The sequence below is a fragment of the Triturus cristatus genome, chromosome 9 (assembly GCF_964204655.1).
Source record: "Triturus cristatus chromosome 9, aTriCri1.1, whole genome shotgun sequence".
Classification (NCBI taxonomy): Eukaryota; Metazoa; Chordata; class Amphibia; order Caudata; family Salamandridae; genus Triturus; species Triturus cristatus.
Genome location: NC_140592.1, coordinates 953,354,892 through 953,378,147, shown reverse-complemented (window position 1 = coordinate 953,378,147; position 23,256 = coordinate 953,354,892). Strand labels below are relative to the sequence as shown.

Here is a 23,256-nt window from a genome sequence, read left to right as displayed (position 1 = left end):
GACCGTTATTAAAATCACTTTTTACATCATTAATCAGTGTTTTAAACCATTCAAATCAATTACAATTTCGTTGAAAAACTGTTAAAAATGGCAATGAGTGAAATATTCCTTTTCTTGTCTTCAATGGTGGTATTTATTTTCTTCAGGTGACCTTCCTTTAGACAACACGTGTTTCGTAATTTCTGGGAGATATCCCTACGACTTTGTCAGGGCTAAACGTAATACAGATACCACCATTGTTTTTTTATATTTTGACAATGACTGTTCTGTCACTCTGTGCATGTTTGTTCAATAGCTTTTTGTACTGTGTGTTACAAAACAACCTTAAAAACTTCCTGAAGTATTTTGGCATGAGTTTTCAGGTTGTAATGGTAACCAGGACACACACTGAGTGCGATGGTGCTCCAAGTACTTTTAAATTGTACAAGAGCATGTACTGTAATCCTTTATATGTATATTGTGTCAAAATATCACAAATCCATGGTGGTATCTGTGCAGGGTGTTTCGTATTACTAAGGTGGCACCTCTAATAAAATATTCCTAGTTACACTTCTTTGCCCATGCCTTTTTTTTTTTTTTTTTTTAGAGTATCCTCTCAAACTTTTGTATTCAACTTACAGTGCTATATAACACCCCTATGCATGTAGCCCTCTTTGCCAAAGTGTTTCTGCACTTGAAGAATATATGCATGCACTTCCATTTCTACCCATGTCATACGTGCCAACACACCTGTCTCAGTAGGGTGACTCACAATTTTTTAAACCACATACAGCTCTATTTTTGCTGTCTCCTCCCTAAAATTGCCTCTAATTCAATGCAAGTAAAATAAATTCCTCAGATTTTTAGTTTTTTAAACGTCTCTTTATTGCTTCCAAATGTTGGCATTATGGATTATGCCGTATATGGGGTTTCATTTCCCTGTGCTATGTCTGGAAATGTGTGTGTACTGAAAGAAATGTGTACAGGAAGTACCTATGATTCAGTACAAATGTCAATACCTAATAATACTTCTGTGTTTAATAGACAGGACAACTGTATTTTCCCGATAACTTGCATTGGTGTAAAATGCATTTGGAAAGAAACAAAAACTATTAACGAGTCTAACAAAATAAATCAGGTTTCTTCCGCTTACTTTGGGAGTGTTGAAACATGGGTATCCAGTGAAATATCCTTCGACATGCCATCAATTAAGCACTACATTTACAGCTTTAGGAATGTCAATTACATATCACAGACATCATGCGTTTAAGTCTAATTAGTTTATCTGAAGCCAACAGACCCTTCAACATTAAATGCATTAAAGTGGCTAGGTTTGACGGCTCTCCAGGGAGCCACGGTGCACAGTTTGGGAACCACTGCCCCTGTTCTTTGTCATACTGACTTTAAAGTAAAAAAAAGTCCTGAAATGCACTTTACCACTGATGGTTGAGATGTGGTGTACTGGCGGGATATGCTTTTTCAGTGAAATGTGGCAAATATTAACTTGAATTATGAAATAAAACTACACTGAATCAACAAAATAAAATGCTCAATAATTGAGTATGTTGCATTTTATTTCTTTTAGCAGGTGTTCATTATAATTAAACAACTAACCCCATGGCCAATACAATACCACAGAGTTCCCTTCCTTTTGCTTTCCAATACGGTCTATTTCAGATTTATGTATGGTAGAACACACATACACTTGTACTCATGAATCAGATTTTGCTGAAAGCTCACAGAAGCCACATACTTTCAATTTAAGCACTGGCTTTCAGGTTGCAGTAAGGATGAACATTAAAAACTCAGCATGCTTGTAAGTGCACATCTCTAACGTGGAGGCCAATTTAGGGAAATACATATGACAGTTTGAATGCAAGGGCAAGCTTGGAGACACAAGCAGGGCTGCAGTCTCCAGTAAGAAATTAGGTCATGCAACGTTCGGCTGGACGTTTGTACCCAGTAAGCACAAGCAGGTCCACAGAATCTCTGATTTGGGAGATAAGGAGAGCAGAAGTCACCAGGAGAGAAGAGAGCCGCGCAGGGCATTGGTTCACTGGAGGGTTTTTCACTCTTCTCTGTCACCTAGTAGATGCAGCCTCACATTACCGTAATCACTCTCTTGCACATGGTATAAGGCATTAAAGGCTACCTCAGCTAGGATGCACTTAATTCTCATATCAGACAGAGATGCAGCAACAGCATTTTAGTCTTGTGCGGAATCCTGGTCTTCAGGCAGTGGGTCATTGAAGCTGGGCTTCAGAAGTTATTGAGATGCGCTATGCCAACTTCTCAGCCTTTCAAGGCACTTTACTTCTTTTCCTCAATTATTATCTATAGTAAGTCTTTCTTCTTCAGTACAGGTGTCTCATGCCAACTCCGATAGAAGGGCTACCAAAGCATTGTACCCTGGTCAAGTACTTAAGTCTGTAATGGTGTACAGAGATTTGCCTCAATCATAAGGTGAACTAACTTTCTGGCTTACAGGTCTAGCGTATATGTGAAGTCGATGTCAATCACAGTCACACAAAACACACTTCGATTCTCTGGAGGGAACCAATTTCAATTTCATCTTCCTTCTAGTACAATCCAGTCACAAGAGAATGAACAGTAATGCCTACTGTTGCTGACTCCATAGTGACAGCAAATCCAAGATGGTTGACCTGGCTTCTTCTCTAATGTCGAAGGATTCAACAAATTGGTAAAAAACACATCTTTTCTCCATATAAGAGCAACAGCCATGTCCTGGATTCAGTCTTCATGAAGGTGCTCCAATCGACAGACCTGCCCAAACTGTCAATTCAGTGGGGATGAACACAATGGATTCCTCTCGATTACAGTGAAGGCTTTCTTGATCTGATCTGGAAGCACACCAAACTTATGTGGCAGGGGCCTGTGCTTAGAAATTAGGGAGGAAGGAGCAGAGAGACACGAAGGGGAATAAGGGAGGCAGCTACTTGAAAGGCAATGCTGTCAAATGTGACATCCAATGAAGCTGAATGTGCCAATGAACAGGGGCCATAACTCCTCCTGCCCCAATAAGAATATCACACACATAATTCTTACACTAAAGGAAATGGGGTGGTCCTAGTATATGACCGACTGCAGGGACAAACCCAGGAGGGTTGTAGGCAGCCTCCCCAACCTGGGTGGCAGTAAAAATGCCTTTACTCTATGCTTATCAATCTACTGCTACAACAGTCAATCATGTCAGTGCCTGGATATTGGAGTATGGATTTTTAGGAAGTCACAGGTATAGAGCAAGCCCAGTCAAACTGACAAATACAAATTATTAGAATTGCACTTTTTGAAAACCAGCATCTCGTTTTTTTTAAAATCAGTAAACTTTAAAGCTTATTTTTTTTTTAAAAACACTCGTCATTATTGAGGGAACCATTTTTTTTTAACCAAGGCTGAAGGAGAAAAACAAGTATGGAAAAGTAAGCAACAGGAAAAAAAAGCATTCCAAAAGAAGAAAAGAGACAGAAAAACTGTTATCGCCTGACTAGTATGTAGACGTTTCAGAGCAGTTTTCCCATGTTGGCGTCTTCCTCTCCTGAAACTCGCTGTGAGAAGTTGTATTACGGCAGGTGCAGGTAGGAAACGTAAATACAAATTTTTTAAATTATAAATAACAGAAGGGAGTGAAGCAGGCATCTGAAGGCACACTGGTTATAGAAAACATAACCAAGAGAATGCAGGTGGTGCTACCCCCCATGAATAAAATAAAATGAGTGATGCACATTTAAAAATAAAAATTAATAATAACAGGGAAAGGGAAGGGAAAAAAGACCACATCTTGTATGCCGCTCAAAGTGGTGAAATATGGCTTTGTTTCTGGCTTGAGGACAGCCTCTATGACTGCAAGTGTCATCCCCAACCCTAAACGTTACACGACTCCCTTCCCACAAAACAACAGAAGGGTTCCACACAAAAAAGGCAGAGCGTTATGATATAAAAAGAGTTGGTTGGTGGGGATGAGAGGCGAAAATGCTACACGGCTCTCACTGGAGTACTGTGTGCGTCAGTCAGTGACATCTGTGTGCTGACAAGTCATAAAACCCTCTGACTTATACCAGTAAACCACGGTGTTTGTCTAAAAAAAAGAGATGGTGATTTCTTTAACACTTATGCTGACAATAGGCGAGGAAGAGAGGCAGATGGAAGTATATCACAACAAGAGGGTAGGTCTAAGTGATAAAGCAAGAGAGATAAAAAGAAAGGAAGAGAGAAAGAGAAAGAGCAGCAGCCCAGGAAAGAAACAAAGTGCACAAAAAAAAAAGAGAATGGAAACAACAAAACAGAAAGCTAATAGAAGAGAAGGCGGTGAGAAACAAGTATTCGTGAATTATATGTTCTTCATTAAGTGGTGCCCCTCAGATTCCCCCTCACCTCTCGGAGCTCCAGTCTCTGAGCCACAGCCTCCAGGCACTCCTGGCCCACACTCTCCACAGAAAGCGTAAACTCCACAAACTCATTGTTCAGCAGCTGGATCCGGGTCACTAGGCAGCTCTTGCTGGATACCGTGTACCTCCGAGTCCGCTTCAATTTTAACCCGAAAGGCAGCGGCATCTTCTTCGAACCACAAATTATATGTGTGAACAGTTCAGATGAAATGAAGCATATGCAGCCTAAGCCCCCTCGTCATCCTGCTGCCATCAGGAAGAGATTGAGGAATTCGCGTGTAGGCAACATCAAGGACCCTGTAGGGAAGAGAAGATGTGGTAAATGGCAAAACTGTGAGAGAACTGGAGAACTGGCAGACTTTGATAGGGCTCACATGCTGCACCCTTGAACATCTAGTATGGTCCTAAATAGCTCATTGTTTTCATAAATCATGTTTTTCCAAACACTTTGAGAATTTTTGGGGACGCCAGACTGAACGTCCGATTCAAACTTGAGATCCAGGGTGTACTGGATAGCCTGTACACAAACCCATCATTAAGATTCAAGACAACTGCTTCGTGCTTGAAAGCTGAAGCAGAATTGTACTATCCACATACAGGTAACCTAACATAGCAGGCTATTTCCCAGACTTGTGCCCCATAACCTTGTACGGTGAACATGGGCTACGAAATACAAGCAATTCTCCTAGTTACAAGGATCATGTGTTAACTGTCACATAGGTATCTTTATCTCCTGCCTCATAAATTCCACCTCAGAAACATACAATGTTTAAAGTATGTGTATATCAACAATGGCAAATTTAGATAGCGCAGCATCACTGAAATGAGTAATCTTTCCATTATATGTTTTTGTGAACTAGCCAATGACAGAACAATACTAAAGTTCCACCAAGGAGATCTGGAGAAGAACTTAACAGAAAAACCTGAACACAGGCGCACTCAGTCGCTGAAGCATATAGCCTTGGCCACAGTCTGTACCAACCATTCACAGCTCCATCATGCAGATTCCCTGTGACCTCCTCATGCATCACTATAATTGCTCAAGTAGTCCAACAATAATGGTGTCCCCTGGCACCTCCTCGAGGACTAGGTGAAAGCAAGTTAGTCCGAGGTGTGGTCGGAAACACGAAAAAAATCTTCTTCCTACTTGGCCCCAAATTCAGTGTGCACTGTAAATCATACTGATGGTATTTTAAACAAATGCATGCTTTAAAAAGAAGTCTTATAAACCCTGGGAAAATCTGGAGCCTTTGTCTATAGAAATCCTTTAAGATATCAACTGCTGTCCCAATAACAAGCACTCCAGTTAAAAATCCACGATAAAGTAATTGAAAAAGAACTTTTTCTTCTGGTTTTGGGAGTTCCACATACTGTAGATTAAATGGTCATTATACACTGGTCAGGCTCGTGTAATAGCTAATTGAATGCCCCTTCCACCACACTCAGAAAACAACGTGAGTAGCACCTTCACAATTTATTTATTAAAAGTTTTAAAGTGCTCACTAACACAGAAGGCTACATCTATGTAAAGGCCTGAAAAACAAAACATTGTTCTGCTGTATTCTACCCATGGCCATTCACTGCAGCATCTGAAGCCTGCTCAGTAGACTTTATCCACATGTGCTCTGTAAAGTGCAACACCGTGTTTAGGTCAAAGCCTAACAGACGGCACAGCTAAACGACAATTTGTGGACATGCGGAAAGCTTCACTGGCAATACATTTCGCCGATTGCTTACCATTGGATTTGTGGTTTGCAAGTCACATTTGCTTGCTTTCTATTTTCTGTCTCTATTTGTTTTAGGCAGTCCATCTTGAGTTCGTCCCTTCCGTTGCCCAACCCCTGTTTAATGTATTCTTCCACCAGTCCTGGATTTGTCATGTTTGCTGTGCATTCAAAGACAGAGGTCAAATGTCAGGCTCTGTTGGTGTTCACTTTTCTTTCTTTGACTTCAAAGTGAGAGGATTTATGTGACAATCATGCTGGCTACTTGGGGAGGGCTTGAGAAAGGCTGTCCGATGTTGCACAACAAAATTTAAATGCCTGTAACTGAGCTATGCAGATATTTCAGATTATATCAGAATTAGGAGCGCACAAATTAAACACGTTGGTAATTCTGAGGTGTGGTGGAAACAATTATTTGAATACGATCAAAACAAATCAGTATTCTAGGTGATTATATTTCTGCACATTATCGTTTGTACGCTGTATACTTATATCAACAAAACTGTATGTCTATGCAAATGTAATGGTCATTGCAACTGAAGACGTGTTGTCTGTAATGGCACCAAGCATTACACTCCACACTCCAACTACTCGACAACACTGCATTCTATGCCACTATACTCTACAAAACTCAACACCACTGAACGCTACACCACTCTATTCTACTCTGTGCCACTAAACTCGACATCACTGCGCCACTCCACAAGACTACATTCCCATGTAATTAAACTCAACGCCACTCTATTCTGCTCCTCTGCACTCTACAACACTACACCACCGCGCACTGTCAATACACTCTACGCCACTCTTTAATACTCTGCACTACTGTTCTCTACGCCACTGCTCTCTGCACCAATCTAGTCAGTGCCACTGAAGTTAATGCCACTGAACTCTGCACTCTAAGCCACTGCACGCTACACCACTCTACAGCATAGCACTCTACGTCACTACAATTTATGCCACTCTATTCTACTTTGCACTGCTCTACTCTACACCACTCTACTCAAAACCAATGCACTCTACACCACTGAACTCTACACCAATGTACTCTGCACCACTGTACTTTATGCTACTTAACTCTATGCCACTCTACTATAGGATACTCCACTCTATGATGCTTTACTCCATTAAACTCAATTCCATTTTACAATACTGTACTCCACGATGCTCTACGCAACTCCCTCTGACCAACTTTACTCCACTTTATTCTACGACACACTGCTCCACTCCACAACACACTATGCCACTCGACTCTAAAACACTCGACTCCACTCTATGCCATTCCACTCTCCTACACTACTCCACTGTACACAACACACACTATGCCACCCCACTCTACACCACTCCACGATACTCTAAGCTAGGCCTGGGCGAAAATTCAGTTCCGCTCGCGGAAATTGTGACAATTTGACATTTTCGCGTTCCGCAGAGCGCGAAAATGTCAAAATTTCCACAATCCGCATCTTACCGGAAATTTTTTGCTTGCCCGCGCTGTAGAAAAATACATTCTCGCGTGCGCACGATCGCCTTAGCTGAATCCCCGCGTTCGCCGACAAATTTTCCCGATCCGGTCGCGTTCTCCACGAGATGTTGGATTGTTGGTGCCATTTGCGCTGTCTCGCGACAGTTTGCGCCCGCAGTGATGTCATTCGTCGCGTGATCACCTCTTTCTTCTCGCGATCATGCACCGCGAGACAAGTGAAAACAAGATGGCCGCGCCCGCGAGCAACCACATGGGTAAGTTGGCGAGCCGCGACCACGCAGAAAATACCGCGAACAGGCGGGGAAAAAACTTCCGCATCTTCGCGATATTTCCGCGTGTTTGCGGAGATTTTGAACATTTTCACGATAGTTTGCGAAAGTGAATTTCGCAAATTTCGCCCACCCCTACTCTAAGCCACTCCTGTCTATGCCCTTCCACTCTGCGACACTCTATTCCCTCCACAACACTCAACGACACTCCACTCAACTCTACTCTGCAGCACTCCAGGCCACTCCACGCCACTGTCCTTACCCCCACTAACTTTTAGCCATGTTGAACAGCAGCCACGCTGGTGTACAACATGGCTAAAGCATATTGGCAAGGCAATAGCTTTTGCAGAGGCGAGACTTATAGGCTTTGTCAATGCTTGTAACTATAAAATGCCACAAAAGTAACTAGCTGGTCTAAGACCACCTGCAAATTTCACGTATTATGTAGTGAAAAGTCAAGCCACATTTTCATAGCGCAAAACGGATTAAACATGGATTCAATAACCTGCAATAGTAAAGTACTACCACCACCAAATTTGCGTCCAGCTAATTTACTCTGAAATGGTTAACAAAATAGTTGGATTTTTATTAGTTATGATGCTTTTCTAGGTGGCAGGTACCAGTATGAGCTTGCCACCCACATTCTACCCTCAAGAGAGCCTTCTCTTTAATAAAGGCTACCATGAATGGACACTGTGCTTCCTACTGCTGTAAGAAGTGTGCTTCTGTATAGTACTTGGGGGATGTCATCTGAGGAGGGACTGAGGAAGTCACCAGAGAAAATGATGGGGTGGCAATTAATAAATTAAGGGAACTGGAGGTCAGGCATTGAGTCATTCTGTATCCATCTCTGGTGGGCGGAATCAAGCTTTTAAAGATGGTGGCACTAACGATTTCAAAATTATTTTTTAATATGCAATTTTTAATGACCAGGCATTTTTCTATAAACTGCGAACAAAAGCAATGACATCAAACTGCCTCTTGTGTAATGCTTAGTCATGATACTTCCCCTGGAAAAGGGGTGCTTGGCAGTTGCCGACTTTTAGAGATGTATTACTGAGCAAGCACACTTCATTTAACGGGGCTTGCAGGCTTCGAGAGGCACCAGCAGGTACAGGCAAAGCGGCAGCAACCTCTCCTAATTTACGGTCACTGCTATATATTAAAAAAAACATTAAATAGGCTAATAGCATAGATAGTGCAAGCACTACTTGGTGTAAATTAGCAGCAAATGCAGGTCCCAATGGGTTCCTTCCATTAAAAGATAACCTCCAATACCTTTTTTCTGTGAAAAAGGGTACAAGAGACAAGTGGCTGACTTCAACTTATTAACATTGGGCTATCTATTACCAGAGAGTCAATTTCTATACATAGATACATCCATCCAAGTAATTGAGGTGCCTCCCAATACAGATTTAAAAGAATGATGGAGAAGTTGTAGGACTGTTTCCCCACTGCTATGCCAGAATATCCCCAACTTTCTAAATTTTAATCAACTGAAGGAGATGGAAACCTAGTTCAGCACTTAAACGTGAGAGTTCTGGAGCCCTCTACAGCCAAGGAGGTCTGAAAGCAGAGCCGCGGATGCACAAGCACATATGAACCATAATAAATAACACACACCTGCATCCTTATTTCACTTATTTAATTGTTGTCTATGTGTAGGAAAGTAGGATCTGCTTCCATGGTTACCCCCACTTTTTGCCTGATGCTAAGCTGTTACTGACTAGTCAGACTGGGATCCTGCTAATCAGGACCCCAGTCTATCTGCTTTCTCCCTAAATTGTTATGTTCAGTACTTAGGTACATCCCAGATTGGATACTGGGGTACCCTTATAAGTCCCTAGTTTATGGTACTAAGGTAACCAGGCCATAGGTACCCCAGACATCTCCCATGAGCTGAAGCATGCATTATGCCTCCCATGGGAGACCATTCAAAATGGAACTACAGGTCTGCCATTCCAGCCTGTGTAAGTTGGTGCTCGCACCACTTACTAAAGATATAGGTTTCCTGTATCTAGGGTCACTTCACTTAAAACCTATAAGTCACCCCTACAGAAGGCCTTTGCAATCCTGAAGGAAGGGTGCTTGGTTCTAAGTGAGAGGGTACCCCTGCATGAGCAGGACACCCCTACACCAGACCACGTGCGCCCTGACCTATTTAGGTTGTTGTCATCTAACCCAAACATTGGAGATGTCTTTACATCTAGATGCTCCTTGAACCCATTGAGTATATGTGTTCTGTGTGATTGAGAGCGAGTCAGAGTTATGAATGTGTCTGAGAATTGATTGCGTTCATGAGTAGGGAGTTGCTATTTGTACATATTAGATATAAAAAACCTTTTCTACAAAAAAAATGTGCTTTTTTTAATACGAAATGATTTGTACTGTAATAATGGAGACTGATTAATAACAGTCATATAATGACATCAATTGGAAATCAACAAATAAAATAAAAAGAATATTTTTATAAAAAACAAAAAGACTATGTATTGATGTATCTAATTGCGTAAACCATGTATGCAGTATAAGTAGTGATTAACCCATGCGTAGATATATGTCTAGGTAAAAGTAATATAGGTCTGAGAGGAGTTGTTCTTTATTTAGCAGGACACCCCTACAGCCTACAGAGTCCATTCTCCCAGGCTGTCAGTGAAGCAGCAATAAACCATATAGAGGGGCACCGCGTAATTACGCTAGGACCATCTCGAAACTGCCTGCAACGAATCTTATCATGATTGGTATCAAACATGTTGGAATCATAGATTCCAAGCACTGGATGAGCTCTCGGTTAGGCTCTCCATGTCCCCGGTACCAGTCTTCCAGACCAGGACGACCAGTCCAGACCAGGACAGCACAAAATGGTTGCTGCCAACCAGAGACACGATTCTGTCCTTGTGCTGCTGAGCCAAGCTCGAGCAGGGGAAGGCAGAACAAGAGGCATCCTGTTGGAGGGAGGTGTGACCACCTGCCAGACAGGATATAGTGTATTGGGGCAGGGTGGATGAGCTTGCCAGCAGCACTCAGTCTGCATGTGGGGCACATTTGGTGCCTCCATACAGAGTCCAGATCAAACCAGTCAAGGGACCCGTTGGCTCCCGCTCTGGCGCGAAACTGAACAAAGGACATGGGAGTAACCTCCCCACTGTCCAGAACCTCTCCTTGGGAGGGTCTCCTGAATCGTCCCAACCCTTTCCTACGTGTACTTAAGGGCTTGATGCAAAAACAACAGTTGATGGACAGAAAGCAGAACAATGTCATACATTCACCCCAGTACAGTGATCTGGGCTTAAATCCATCGTTTTTTTGCTCACCATGCCATTCCAGTTGGAACCCAGTCATATGCAAATCAGTCTTGACCCTGTGCCTCATGGGAACAATCCAGCCCGAACTGCCAAGTCAGGTCCTCCCTGGACTGGAAACAAGCATCCTAAGACCGGTTTCGGGGTTTCACCCCTCTTCAGCCCGGATAGCTTGATCCCCTTTGGTTTTGCTTTGTTCGCCCTAAGTTTGCAGGGTATGCCCAGACGTGGGTCCCTTGCTCACTTTGCCACTGGATTCAAGCTAGCCTGGCTGATTAGCCAGAAACCGGTCCCAGGATGCTTGTTTCCGGTCCAGGGAAGACATGGCTTGGCAGTTCAGGCTGGACTGTTCCCATGAGGCACAGGGTCAGACTGATTTGCATATGGCCATTTCTGAACTGGGGTGGCGGAGTAAGCTAAAGAATGATGATGGATTAAACCCAGATCAGTTGACTGGGGTGAGTGCTTGCAATGTTCAACACTCCGTCCATCATCCCCTTTGGTTTTGCGTACTTAAGGGCTTACCTGTGGGTGGGTCCTTAGATTCATCGTGGGATAAGATTCAGATCAGACACCACTTCTTCCAGCTATGCACTCTGGACTTCGTTTGGGCTCGACTTCGTCCCCCTTCCAGTCTGCTGCATCGTCTATGCCAGAGGATACAGCCAGTGGACTTGAGGAAGTCCCCTTTGTTCCTCCTGGGAAAGTGCAGAGTAGACAAAGGAAGTCTAGATCCTCCTCTGCAGAATCCAATGCATCAGGACATTGAGTAGGGACCTCCATCTCTAGTAAGAGGGGACACTTTTTAGACAGGGAGTACCAACTTCTTGAACTTGAGAAAGCTATGCTTAGGATCAGGCAAGAGCAGTTAGCCCTGGTCAGAGAGTCCCTAGAAGTCCAGAGAGCCCCTAGAAGTCCAGAGAGCAAGGAAGAAACCGGGACTACAGTCCCATGGTGAAGGCAACAGTGTCCCTAGAGTTAAGGAACATTCCCTTGAACATAGAAACCTGAACAAGATTGTCCCTCCCTACCATGTTGGGGATGACATCCACAAATGGATAACTGCTTTAGAAAAGGGCCTGTAAAGTGTAGAAGGTCCCCCAAGAGCAGTGGGTAGCTATCTTGTGGCTCTCCTTTGCTGACAAAGGTAGAGATAAGCTCCTCACTGTTAGAGAAGAGGACGCTGATAATTACACGGTCGTGAGGAGTGCACTCATTGATGGTTTTGGCTTAACCACTGAGCAATACAGAATTAAGTTCAGAGACACCCAGAAAGCACAAACTCAGGTCTGGGTAGATTTTGTGGATAGTGCCATTAAGTGCCATTGGGCTGCAAAGTGCAAGACTACCAGGGATTGTACAGTTTGATTATGAGGGAGCAGATCCTTAATAATTATCAGAACCAGCTTTTACATCAATACCTGGTAGACTCAGATCTGACTTATCCCCAAGAATTGGGAAACAAGGCAGATAAATGGGTCAGAACCAGGGTTGAGCAGAAAAATCAGAGCAATGGTGGTGACCAGAAGAAACAGGATTCTTCAAAATCCCAGGATAAGGGTGGGGACACGGGGAAAGATAAGAAAGAGTCTTACCAAGAGCCCCAAAAAACTGCATCTGGGGGGGGAGCAGGGGAGGGGAGAGTCACAATCATCCAAGAAAGGTAAGAAGAAACCTTGGTGCTATGTCTGTAAGGTAAAGACCCATTGGACAACGGATAATGATTGTCCAAACGCCAAGCAGACAGCTACTACCACCACCCCCACTAAGGCAACTACTCCCCCTAGCACAAGTACAAGTGGTGGTACAGAAAACAAGGGATTAGTGGGGCTAACCTTAGGTTCTGACTTAGTCAGAACTCCAGCTCAGTCTGTTCTAGTCTGTGATGGTGGCATAGATCTTGCCACCTTACTCGTAAGTCCCACTCACTAACTTGGGTAAGTACAGGCAACAGACTTTGATAAATGGAAAAGAGGCATTGGTCTACAGGGACCAGTGTCATAATGGTGACAGAGAAACTTGTGTCTCCGGACCAAAACATACTTGGACAAGTGTACCAAGTGACCAATGCTAGCAATGTCAGGAGTGACCATTACTTGTCAGTTGTGAATCTCAGCTGGGGAGGGATAACTGTACCTAAAAAGGTTGTGGCATCTTCAGACCTACCTGTAGATTGTCTGTTGGGCAATGGTTTGGAAACTTCAGTCTGGGCGGAGGTAGAGTTCAGGACTCATGTAGAACTGTTGGGCATCTCTGCAAGTGTGTTTGCTGTGACCAGGTCACTAGCCAAACAGATTTCCACTGAACAGGCCCTGGATCCTGGAACAATGGACCAGGTGCTCTCTATGAGAAGGAGCAGGAAGGGGTAAGGCTGGACCTTCCCCCCAGACTCAGAGTGAGGATCAATCTCTTGAGGGAGAGGATCTTAGCCTCTGTGAAGGTACTGCCCCAGATAAACTTGAGCCTGATCAGGTTGAGTTCTTGGGGGCAAGCTGGCCCTTCCAGAGCAGATTTGAGTTTGGAACAGCAAACCTGCCCCTCTCTTGAACCCCTCAGACAGCAAACTGCTGCGGAGGCTGCTGGGAATGTCAGGGGGTCCCACAGGATCTACTGGGAGGAAGGTCTTCTGTACTCAGAGGGTAGAGACCCCAAGCCAGGTGCCACCAGGAGGTTGGTAATACCCCAAAGGTTTAGAGGGTTCCTACTCACCCTTGCGCATGATATTCCCCTGGCAGGACACTTAGGACAAAGCAAGACTTGGGACAGGCTGGTCCCTCACTTTCACTGGCCCCATATGTCTGAAGAGACTAAGGAGTTTTGTCACTCCTGTGCCACTTGCCAAGACAGTGGTAAATCAGGGGGCATCACAAAGGCCCCCTTAATTCCACTTCCAGAGGTTGGGGTTCCCTTTGAGAGGTTTGGAATGGATATTATTGGTCCCATGACCCTCCAACAGCATCTGGGCACAACTATATTCTAGTGGTGGTGGACCATGTCATTAAATATCCCGAAAGTTAATCCCCTTAGGACCACTACAGCTCCTGTGGTGGCAAGGGCCCTCTTAGGATTTTTTTCCAGAGTGGGCTTCCCTAAGGAGGTCTAAACTGACAGAGGCACAAACTTCATATCAAGTTATATAACTGCAATGTGGAAAGAGTGTGGAGTGAATTACAAATTCACCACACCTTACGATTCTCAATGTAATGGGCTAGTTGAAAGTCAACAAAACCCTCAAGAGTAGGATTATGGGACTCCCAGAAAAGCTTAGGCGAAAATGGGATGTACTATGCATTTATTTTATTTATAAAGCGTGCAGCTACCCAACAGGGTCTCCCGGAACTGAACAAGTGGAGTCAGGGCCATGCAGGTGATTAGGCAACAGGCAAGAATAGGAGTCAGGCCAGGTCGCTGAAAAGCAGAGTCTTTAAGCGCTTATGGAAAGCTAACAGGGAATGACAATTCCTAAGATCCATTGGGAGAGCATTCCAGAGCTAGGGGCCCGGGTAAGAAAAAGAGCGACCCCTCATATGGACAAGACGAAACCTGGGGACTGAAAACCGTGAGAAGCTGGAGGATCTCAACTGTCGAGAAGCACATAAGGTGTTAATCTTTGACTATAGGAGGGAGCAAGGCCACATTTGACCTGAAACATGTAACATAGGGCCTTAAACTCAATGAGATTATTGACTTTAAGCCAATGGAGTTGGTGGAGCAGAGGAGATGCAGAAGCGCATCTAGGCAGATGGAAAAAAAGACGTGCAGCTGCATTCTGTTCTACTACCCTTCCTTCTCTTTGCCTACAGAGAGGTCCCTCAAAAGGGGGCTGGCTACAGCCCTTTTGAACATCTGTTTGGGCATCCAGTTAGGGGTCCCTTGTGTCTAGTGAAGGAGGGATGGGAGTTACCTCCCAAAAGGGACAAAGTGGACTATGTACTTGGTCGGCGCTCGCGCATGGCGGAGTACATGAAGAAGGCAAGCAAAAACCTGGAGGCCAGCCAACAATTTCAGAAAGCTCGGCATGACCAAACTGCTGTCCTGACTGTCTACCAGCAAGGTCAGAATGTATGGGTGTTGGAGCCTGTGGCCCCAGCAGCTCTCCAGGACAAATGGAGTGGACCCCAAACCATACCGAACAAAAGGGTGTGGTCACCTATTTGGTGGACCTTAGCACTCCCAGAAGCCCCCACAGGGTCCTTCGTATGAACAGGCTGAAACCTGTTGTTGACAGGGCTGACATGGGCTTGCTCATGGCAACTGATGAGGGACAGGAGGAAGAGAGTGACCCTCTCCCTGCACTCCTCTCACAAAACCCTGATGATGGATCAGTAGATGGAGTAGCCTTGGCAGGCAGCCTCACTGATCAGCAGCAGATTGATTGCAGGAAGGTCCTCAATCAATACAGGCATATGTTTTCTCTGACTGCCAGTCAAACCACCTGGTGTACCCATGAAGTGGACACAGGTGGGAGTCTACCTGTTAAGAATAAAATCTACAGGCAGCCTGACCATGTCAGAGATTGCATCAGGACAGAGGTCCAAAGGATGCTGGAGTTGGGAGTAATTGAGCCCTCTGAAAGCCCTTGGGCTAGCCCAGTAGTCCTAGTAGCCAAACCTCACACCAAGGATGGAAAAAGAGAGATGAGGTTTTGTGTAAAGTACAGGGAACTCAAAGAAGTCACTAGGACTGATGCTCACCCAATTCCTAGGGCAGGTTGCTAGGGCACGAGCACCCGCTAACCTGGTAGCCAGCAGGTTCCACAGGAGCGAAGTGAATCTCCCTACACTCCCACAAAACAGCCTCCACACGAGATGTGATTGCTTCTCGATTAAAAACACTGCCCAAAGAGAGAAAAGGGTAAGAGTTAACCACCGTCTGCTTCTCTCTTCCCTTGTAGGTAGAACAGGCCGCTCTCAGAAGGAATGCAAGGGTAGCGGGAACTAAAAAAAGAATTTAAGAAGATATCAGTTGTCTGTCCACAGAATTAAGACAACCAAAACACCCAATCACAGTGCATGCAAGATATAAGTAGACTCTTCTTACCAATTAAATCTCCAAGGAGGCTCTGAAGAAACAAAAGAGTTAACTGCACTCTACTTCCAAGGCCAGTAAATACTTCTTTACCGGTAAGAAAATTAGGACCAGTAAACTAAATCAGGATGTCCAGCAAAGGAAAGCAAGTTAAAACTTCAAAGGAGCAAAGGTAGGATTGCTGCAAGAAAGCCTTGGGACAGGGAAAACTGAATTCAGGACAGGGAAACAGGGGTAAAAAAAAAATATATAAAAATGGTAAAGGACTTATTGCATGGGAAAGGACAGAGGAATTGGCTTTGGTGTAACAAAAGAAAAATGCCTCCAGCACAATGAAATTCACGCACGTGGGAAGCGTGTGTTAATAAACAGTCTTGTAGTTCTTGGAGGCAAGTTACAAAGACACAAAAATCAGCGTAACCGACAAGAATGGTAAGCGTCGGGCTAAAAACAATGTTTCTTAATTTGCCTTCGGAGAGGATCGGCAAAGGAAAAAGCTACACGCACTGCGCGGGAAGCAAAGTAGCAACTTCCAGCAGGAGGCTCAGCGCGGCGAAAGTGATACAATGTTGCCAATACGCCACGGAGCAGGAAAGGAAGCTCGCGGTGAAGGAAACTGACACACAGGCAATTCCCAGTCACAGCGGGAAAAGTTCTACACGTTCGTTCAGGGATAGGGAATCACAAGAGGGAAGCAAGGGACGCGGGAGGGGCATAATAGACTAGGAACAGCTGAAGTCAGGAAATGATCTCAGAGGGCGTGGAAACCAGCAAAGACGGGAAGCCAAGCGATGTCTCCTGACGCTGGATAAGCATGTAAGAGAGCGTGTCTAATTTCAACTTCTGCTCTCCAAGTATAAGGGAGTGAATAAAAAGAGGGAAGTTTCTCCATATCTGAAATGCACTGTGATACTATAGTATAGTCAGTGATACAGAACACATGGCTTGTGTCATGACACAGATGAGCTTATTGACACTTAGGCCTCAGCCAAGTTCTAAAGTACATTTGACCTCACTGCTGGCTATTGGCAAATCAGATTAGCTGAGGATGCCAAACCAAAAACAGCATTTTCAACCCCTAGTGGGCATTATCAATTTATTGTAATGCCCTTTGGCTTGAAGAATCTACCAGCCACATTCCAAAGGTTGGTGAATAAAGTTTTCACAGGTCTGGAAGCCTGTAGTGCAACATATCTAGATTATATAGCTGTCTTTAGCCCCACCTGGGAGGATCACCTGGTCCACCTGAAGAATGTTTTGGAGGCTCTGCAGAAAGCAGACCTCACTATCAAGGCTACTAAGTGCCAGATAGGGCAGAGCAAGGTTGTGTACTTGGGCCACCTGGTAGGTGGAGGCCAGGTTCAACCACTACAGAGTAAAATTCAGATCAGAATGGAATGGGTTGCTCCAACTACCGAGACTCAGGTCAGAACTTTATTGGGCCCGACTAGGAATAACAGAAGATTTGTGAAAGGGTATGGGTCCATAGTGACTCCTTTGAAAGATCTTACATCAAAGAAAATGCCCAAGAAATTTCAGTGGACAGTTAGATGTCAGAAGGCATTTGATGACCTCAAGCAAGCCACGTGCACTGCTCCCATTCTGCAAAGTTCTGACTACTCTAAAACATTCATTGTCCAAACAGATGCATCCGAGTTGGAGGTAGGGGATGTGTTGTCACAACTTAATGCAGAGGGCCAGGATCAACTAGTAGCTTTTATCAGCAGAAGGTTGACCCCAGAGAGAAACGTTGGTCAGCCATAGACCTGGGAGTAACCATGCCAGTGCAGATGGACTCTCCAGATATTTCCACTTCAACTGGGCAAGGTTAGTCTCCTCTCCTTACGTTTTGGGGTTGTGTAAGGAAGTAGGATCTGCTTCTATGGTTACCCCCACTTTTTGCCTGATGCTAAGCTGTTACTGACTAGTCTGACTGGGATCCTGCTAATCAGGAACCCAGTCTATCTGCTTTCTCCCTAAATGGTTATGTTCAATACTTAGGTACAGCCCAGATTGGATACTGGGGTAACCTTATAAGTATCTAGTATATGGTTCTAAGGTACACCAGACGTCTCCCATGTGCTGAAGCATGCATTATGCCATCCATGGGAGACCATTCAAAATGGAACTACAGGCCTGCCATTGCAGCCTGTGTAAGTTGGTGCTAGCACCACTTACTAAAGATATAGGTTTCCTTTATCTAGGGACACTGCACTTAAAACCTATAAGTCACCCCTACTGCAGGACTTTGCAATCTTGAAGGCAGGGTGCTTGGTTGTAAGTAAGAGGGTCCCCCTGCATGAGCAGGACACCGCTACAGCCTACGCAGTCCATTCTCCTGTGTTGTCTGTGAAGCAGCCATATACCATATAGACTGACACCACGTAATTACGCGATGACCATCTCAAACTGTCTGCAACAATCATATCATGTTTGGTATCAAACATGTTGGAATCATACCTTAAACGGTGTGGAAGATATGATTCCAAGCACTGGAAGAGCCCTCCATTAGGCTCTCCATGTCCCTGGTACCAGTCTTCCAGAACCGGACAGAGCAAAATGGTTGCTGCCAACTAGAGACACGATTCTGTCTTCATGCTGCTGAGCCAAGCTCGAGCAGGGGAAGACAGAACAATAGGCATCCTGTCAGAGGGAGGAGTGACCACCTCCCAGACAGGATTTAGTGTATTGGGGCAGGGTGGGTGCGCTTGCCAGTGCCACTCCTCTGGGAGGGTCCCCTGAATCGTCCCAACCCTTTCCTTAGGGTACTTAAGGGCTTACCTGTGGATAGGTCCCTAGATTCGTCGTGGGATAAGATTCAAAATCAGACACCATTTCTTCTTCTGTCTGGGCACTTTGGACTTCGTTTAGACTCGACTTCATCCCCTTTCCAGTCTGCTGTATCGTCTGTGCACCATAAAGGAACCTTCCAAGGCTTGTGGGCATCAAAGACACCACAAGGAATCTCCCTTGGTGTGAAGAAGTTACTTCCCTGCATTCGCAGAAACCACAACTAAGTCGACCGGTCTGCTGATCATGACTCGTGAAGGTTCTGCAAAACAGGTGGTGGTTTCCACAGTTTGAGGCCTGCCCTGCCCTCTCACCAAGTTTGAGGCCAGTATCCCTTGTGGGGCTGCAATAACCAAACCCCTGTGCACTGCGTCCCTTTGCAGTTGCAAAGGCTTGCAGGTTTCCTTCCAAGAAGATCTTCAGGCTCCAAGTAGCCCGAACCACGAGCATCTCTTGAAACCAGAATCTTTGGCCACACGGTATCGTGTGCATCGTGGCCTGCTTCTTTTGGTGAGCTGCTTGAGGTCCTCGCATGTCTCCAGGGCCTCCCGCCTGTGGGTCCATTTGAGGGTCACCTTTGCTTCTGTTGGGCTCCCCCGATTGCTCGGGCCTGCCCTGACTCCCCTGCTTTTTGTGAGGCTCCTGGACTTTGCTGGTCCCGACATTGCACCTTCTTCAACTTCTGCGTGGGTTGCATTGGTGAAGGCGTGTTGGTGCTCCCGCCAGACACCGACCACTTTGCAATCGACATCCGACTGGGACAGCTCGTGTCCGGCTCCTGGACTTCCTCAGCATTGCCTGATCCTCACAACTGCAGAGTCAAGGTTTTCGTCAACTCTCATGCAACACACTACATTGGAGGGCATTTGTCTTCCAAGTCTCCTGGTCACTCCCGAGTGACATAGACTCTGTCCCCTCTGCTTACAGGTACTTCTCGTCTAGAGTCCACCTTAGGATTCAATCGTACACTTTCTCCTCTTCTAGCAGCGGCACTTTCCTGAAATTCTCTACTGGAAACAACGGCGGTTCCCGACACCACTTCACACGTATGCACCGGGCTTCCCCGGTATACGTAACGTGGGTATTAGGGCATCCATCGGTGGGGTGGCTCTTCAACCTTCTGTCAGTCACGGGGTTTCTTCAGGATCCACTGGGAAGGATCCTTAATCTCTAAAAATCGAACGGCCACTTACATGTAGACTTGTACGGAGCACGCGGTTGTGTACTCACACTGCATACGCGCCACGTGGGGTTCCTAGTCACTCACCTCGGGTGGTTCATTGGGTCCCCAGCACTTCTACGTCCTCTCAACGTTGTCTTGACTCCAGTCGTGGTTCTTATACCAGTTTCCTAGTATATGGTTTGGTTCCCCCCCCCCAGGGCCCACTGTGTATTTTGTGCAATTTACTGTGATTTCTTTGAAAAGTATTGTGTGCATTGTTCATATCTCCGGGTAGGAGATATTTGTATGTGTTAGTGTTATATAATAAATACATGTTTTTATAAATACCTTGTGTGGTTATTTTTCACTTAATCTATACTATAAGATTGCATTCTGGTAAAACAAGCTGCTTTACACTCCTGAAAGCTGCTATCCACAGCTACCACTTAGAAGGCTTTGTAAGGTTGTCTAAGACCTCTTAAATCACCATAAGGGTTGTCTGGACTGGTGCAAGGTGCCCACTTACATAAGGGTACATCATGTATCAGGCCAGCTTCTCACAATATTATACCCCAACCCCGTCACAGGAAAATTTGCCGTCCTTAATTGACCTAGCCCAGGATGTGCACAGCAAAAATCTGTTTTGCTCCACATAGGTTTGTTATACTGGTCAACGGCTGAATTCTGGGTGCGAGATGGTGCAGCGGGTCTTAGAGAGAGAGAGAGAGAGATCGGTTTCTTGCATTGCAGAGTTATGGGACAAGCCAAGCAGGAAATTCCTAGCTATTATATTTCTTCTGGTAAAGCAGAGATGGGCAACAGCTTGGTCCGGAGGTCCACTGCGAATATGTGAAATTGTGGATACGGGACCTAGTATATGGCAATGAATTACCACCCAAACCTCAAATAGGGTGTAGAGGCATCTGAGGCCCAGTGCATGCATACTTGCTGTGGTGACTTGCTTATATTTGTGGATGAATATCAATTCTGGCTGTCAGCAAAGTATTGCTGGTCATCTGTTGCCTCATCTAACTTTACTGATGACGATCTACGTTTTAACTTGACGCTAAGGTCAGACAGCACATTAATGTACACTAATTAACTTCCCTTTTCCCCAAAAGTATCTTCCTGCGGTGCCGAATGCCCTGTTGGTGTACCATGTGGTGACTTCTTTGTACTGTTGCTATAAATTTGCCAACATGGAAGAATACTGTAGTAATGAAAATTGTAATAAAAATGTTTGTTTTTTTAAATGACAAATTATACTAATTTTGAAATATTAAATATATCTCCAAGTTGAGTGGTTTGTTAAATAGATGTTAATATAGTTGGCTGGAATTCCTCTCACCATTCACTTATTTTACACTGCTGCTCAGTTAAAGAAAGCAGGAAAAAAAGGAAAACACAAAATGGCCAGAATGGGGAGGGATGATAAGCCCCCAGGCTTTTCTGGTCGAGCTTACTCTGAAAAGCAGCAGCTTTCTCCATTCAGCTTGTATAGAACACAGGGGCCAAGCTTTACGGATGGGCTTGGCTGGACTGGAACAAATGTGGCTTACAGGGGAAATGTATAGTGGGGTGAGCTGGAATAGGAAAGGGAAGCGGAGAATTGAAATGCACAGAGAACTCTACACAGTGGAACAAATAGTTCTATATTAATCATTGCTTTTTGTGGTGCAAGAGACTTTGGCATAGCTTTTTACTAAAAAGCACATTCTCTAAGCAGGAGCTCGATCTCTATAAAGCAAAGTCAGGGATGGTGAAGACAGGCATTTTTAGATCGAGTCTAGAGCCAGCGCACATGCGCTGAACTGCGAGGCATGCTGTATTCGATCTGTGGATTTTTAACACACCCGCCACACGCCCATCGCTTTTCATTGGTTGCCTGTTCTGCCTTTGCTAATTCCATAGTTTTTGTTGGTGGATAGTGTGCATTTGTCCCACCTTGTGGGTGTTTGTTCCTGCCTTGCGGCCTGCCACTGCCACATGGATCCTTTTAGTAAAGGGCCATATGTTTTCTAAAACTGCACTACTTTTTCTTTCCGCCCTCTCCTTGCCGCTGGCTGAAAATCAAAAAGTGCTGGTTCCCAAACGTACATGTTGGTGATCACCACCTGCAACCATCTGCACTGCACATGGTGGGCACTGAGTGTCAATATAAAGCCCAGGAAATTAAGTGAACTGTGTTTCGTAAGCAAAAGTCAATAAAAACTTGCAAGCGATACGCCATGGGTCGATTATTCGGCATTCGATTCTTGTTTTCCCACCGTCTCATCTCACTGGTTTCCGTGTACAAAATCATCTCCCTAATTGCTGTTTTAGCGCGGGACAGCTCACCGTGCTCAGCGCTTCAATTAACCATACTCTGTACTCAACTATTGAGTGGCGATTAATGTCTCGAGATGTTCGTACTCCTGCTACATCGGTCACATTCAGAAACGGACCAGCGCCTGCGCCAGCTGGTTATAGGTTTCTAGCTTCTCTGTTCCCATAGCACTAAAAAAGATAGAAGAGCTTTAAAAGTCAGTTGTCAGGGCACGTAGTCTGCAGTTCCTAGAGGCCGCTCTGCTCCTCCGTTGCTGCCTCTCAGGCTCTGCAGGCGCTTCACTGTCTGTGCTAGTTAGTCCCCATTTTATTGCACTTGTGTACATTGGTGTGAATGAGATTGTCGTCCATCCCTCTGTTCATGTTGCTTCTGCCCCTCCCAACCCCCTCCATGCTGCTTCTTCCACTCCAACCACCTGTCCACGTGGCTTCTTCCCCTCTCACCCCCCGTGCGTTTTGCTTCTTTTACTTCAACCCTACCCCACGTTACTTCTTGCCCTACACCCCAGTCTGTGTGGCTTATTCCCCTCACCCCTCACGTTCCTTCATCCCCTCCCAGTCTATTTTGCTTATTCCCCCAAACTGCTATAAAGAAGGAAAAAAGCGCTACGACGCAATCAGCGCTGCATTCTTGATAACGCTTTATTTTTCCAGTATCTATTCCTACCACCCTGCCATCGTGCACCTCTACCCGATTGGCAAAGTCAATAGAATGCCCATAGGCGAGATCTATTGGCTTTGCCAATGCTTGTTATTTAGACCTATTCGTGGAGGGGGACTCACAAGAG

General features: G+C 45.0%; 1 protein-coding gene across 2 annotated transcripts in view; it reads right to left on the bottom strand.

Annotated features, from left to right (window-relative positions):
• The window catches only part of PTPN21 (protein tyrosine phosphatase non-receptor type 21), a 438,348-nt gene that overhangs the window by 398,493 nt on the left and 16,599 nt on the right, over nucleotides 1–23,256 (bottom strand). For both annotated transcript variants that reach the window (XM_085626579.1, XM_085626580.1), the window contains exon 2: nucleotides 4,372–4,682. In XM_085626579.1, coding sequence (XP_085482705.1) covers nucleotides 4,372–4,551 — 180 coding nt within the window. In that variant the 5' untranslated portion in view covers nucleotides 4,552–4,682. The remainder of the gene's footprint in view (nucleotides 1–4,371; nucleotides 4,683–23,256) is intronic.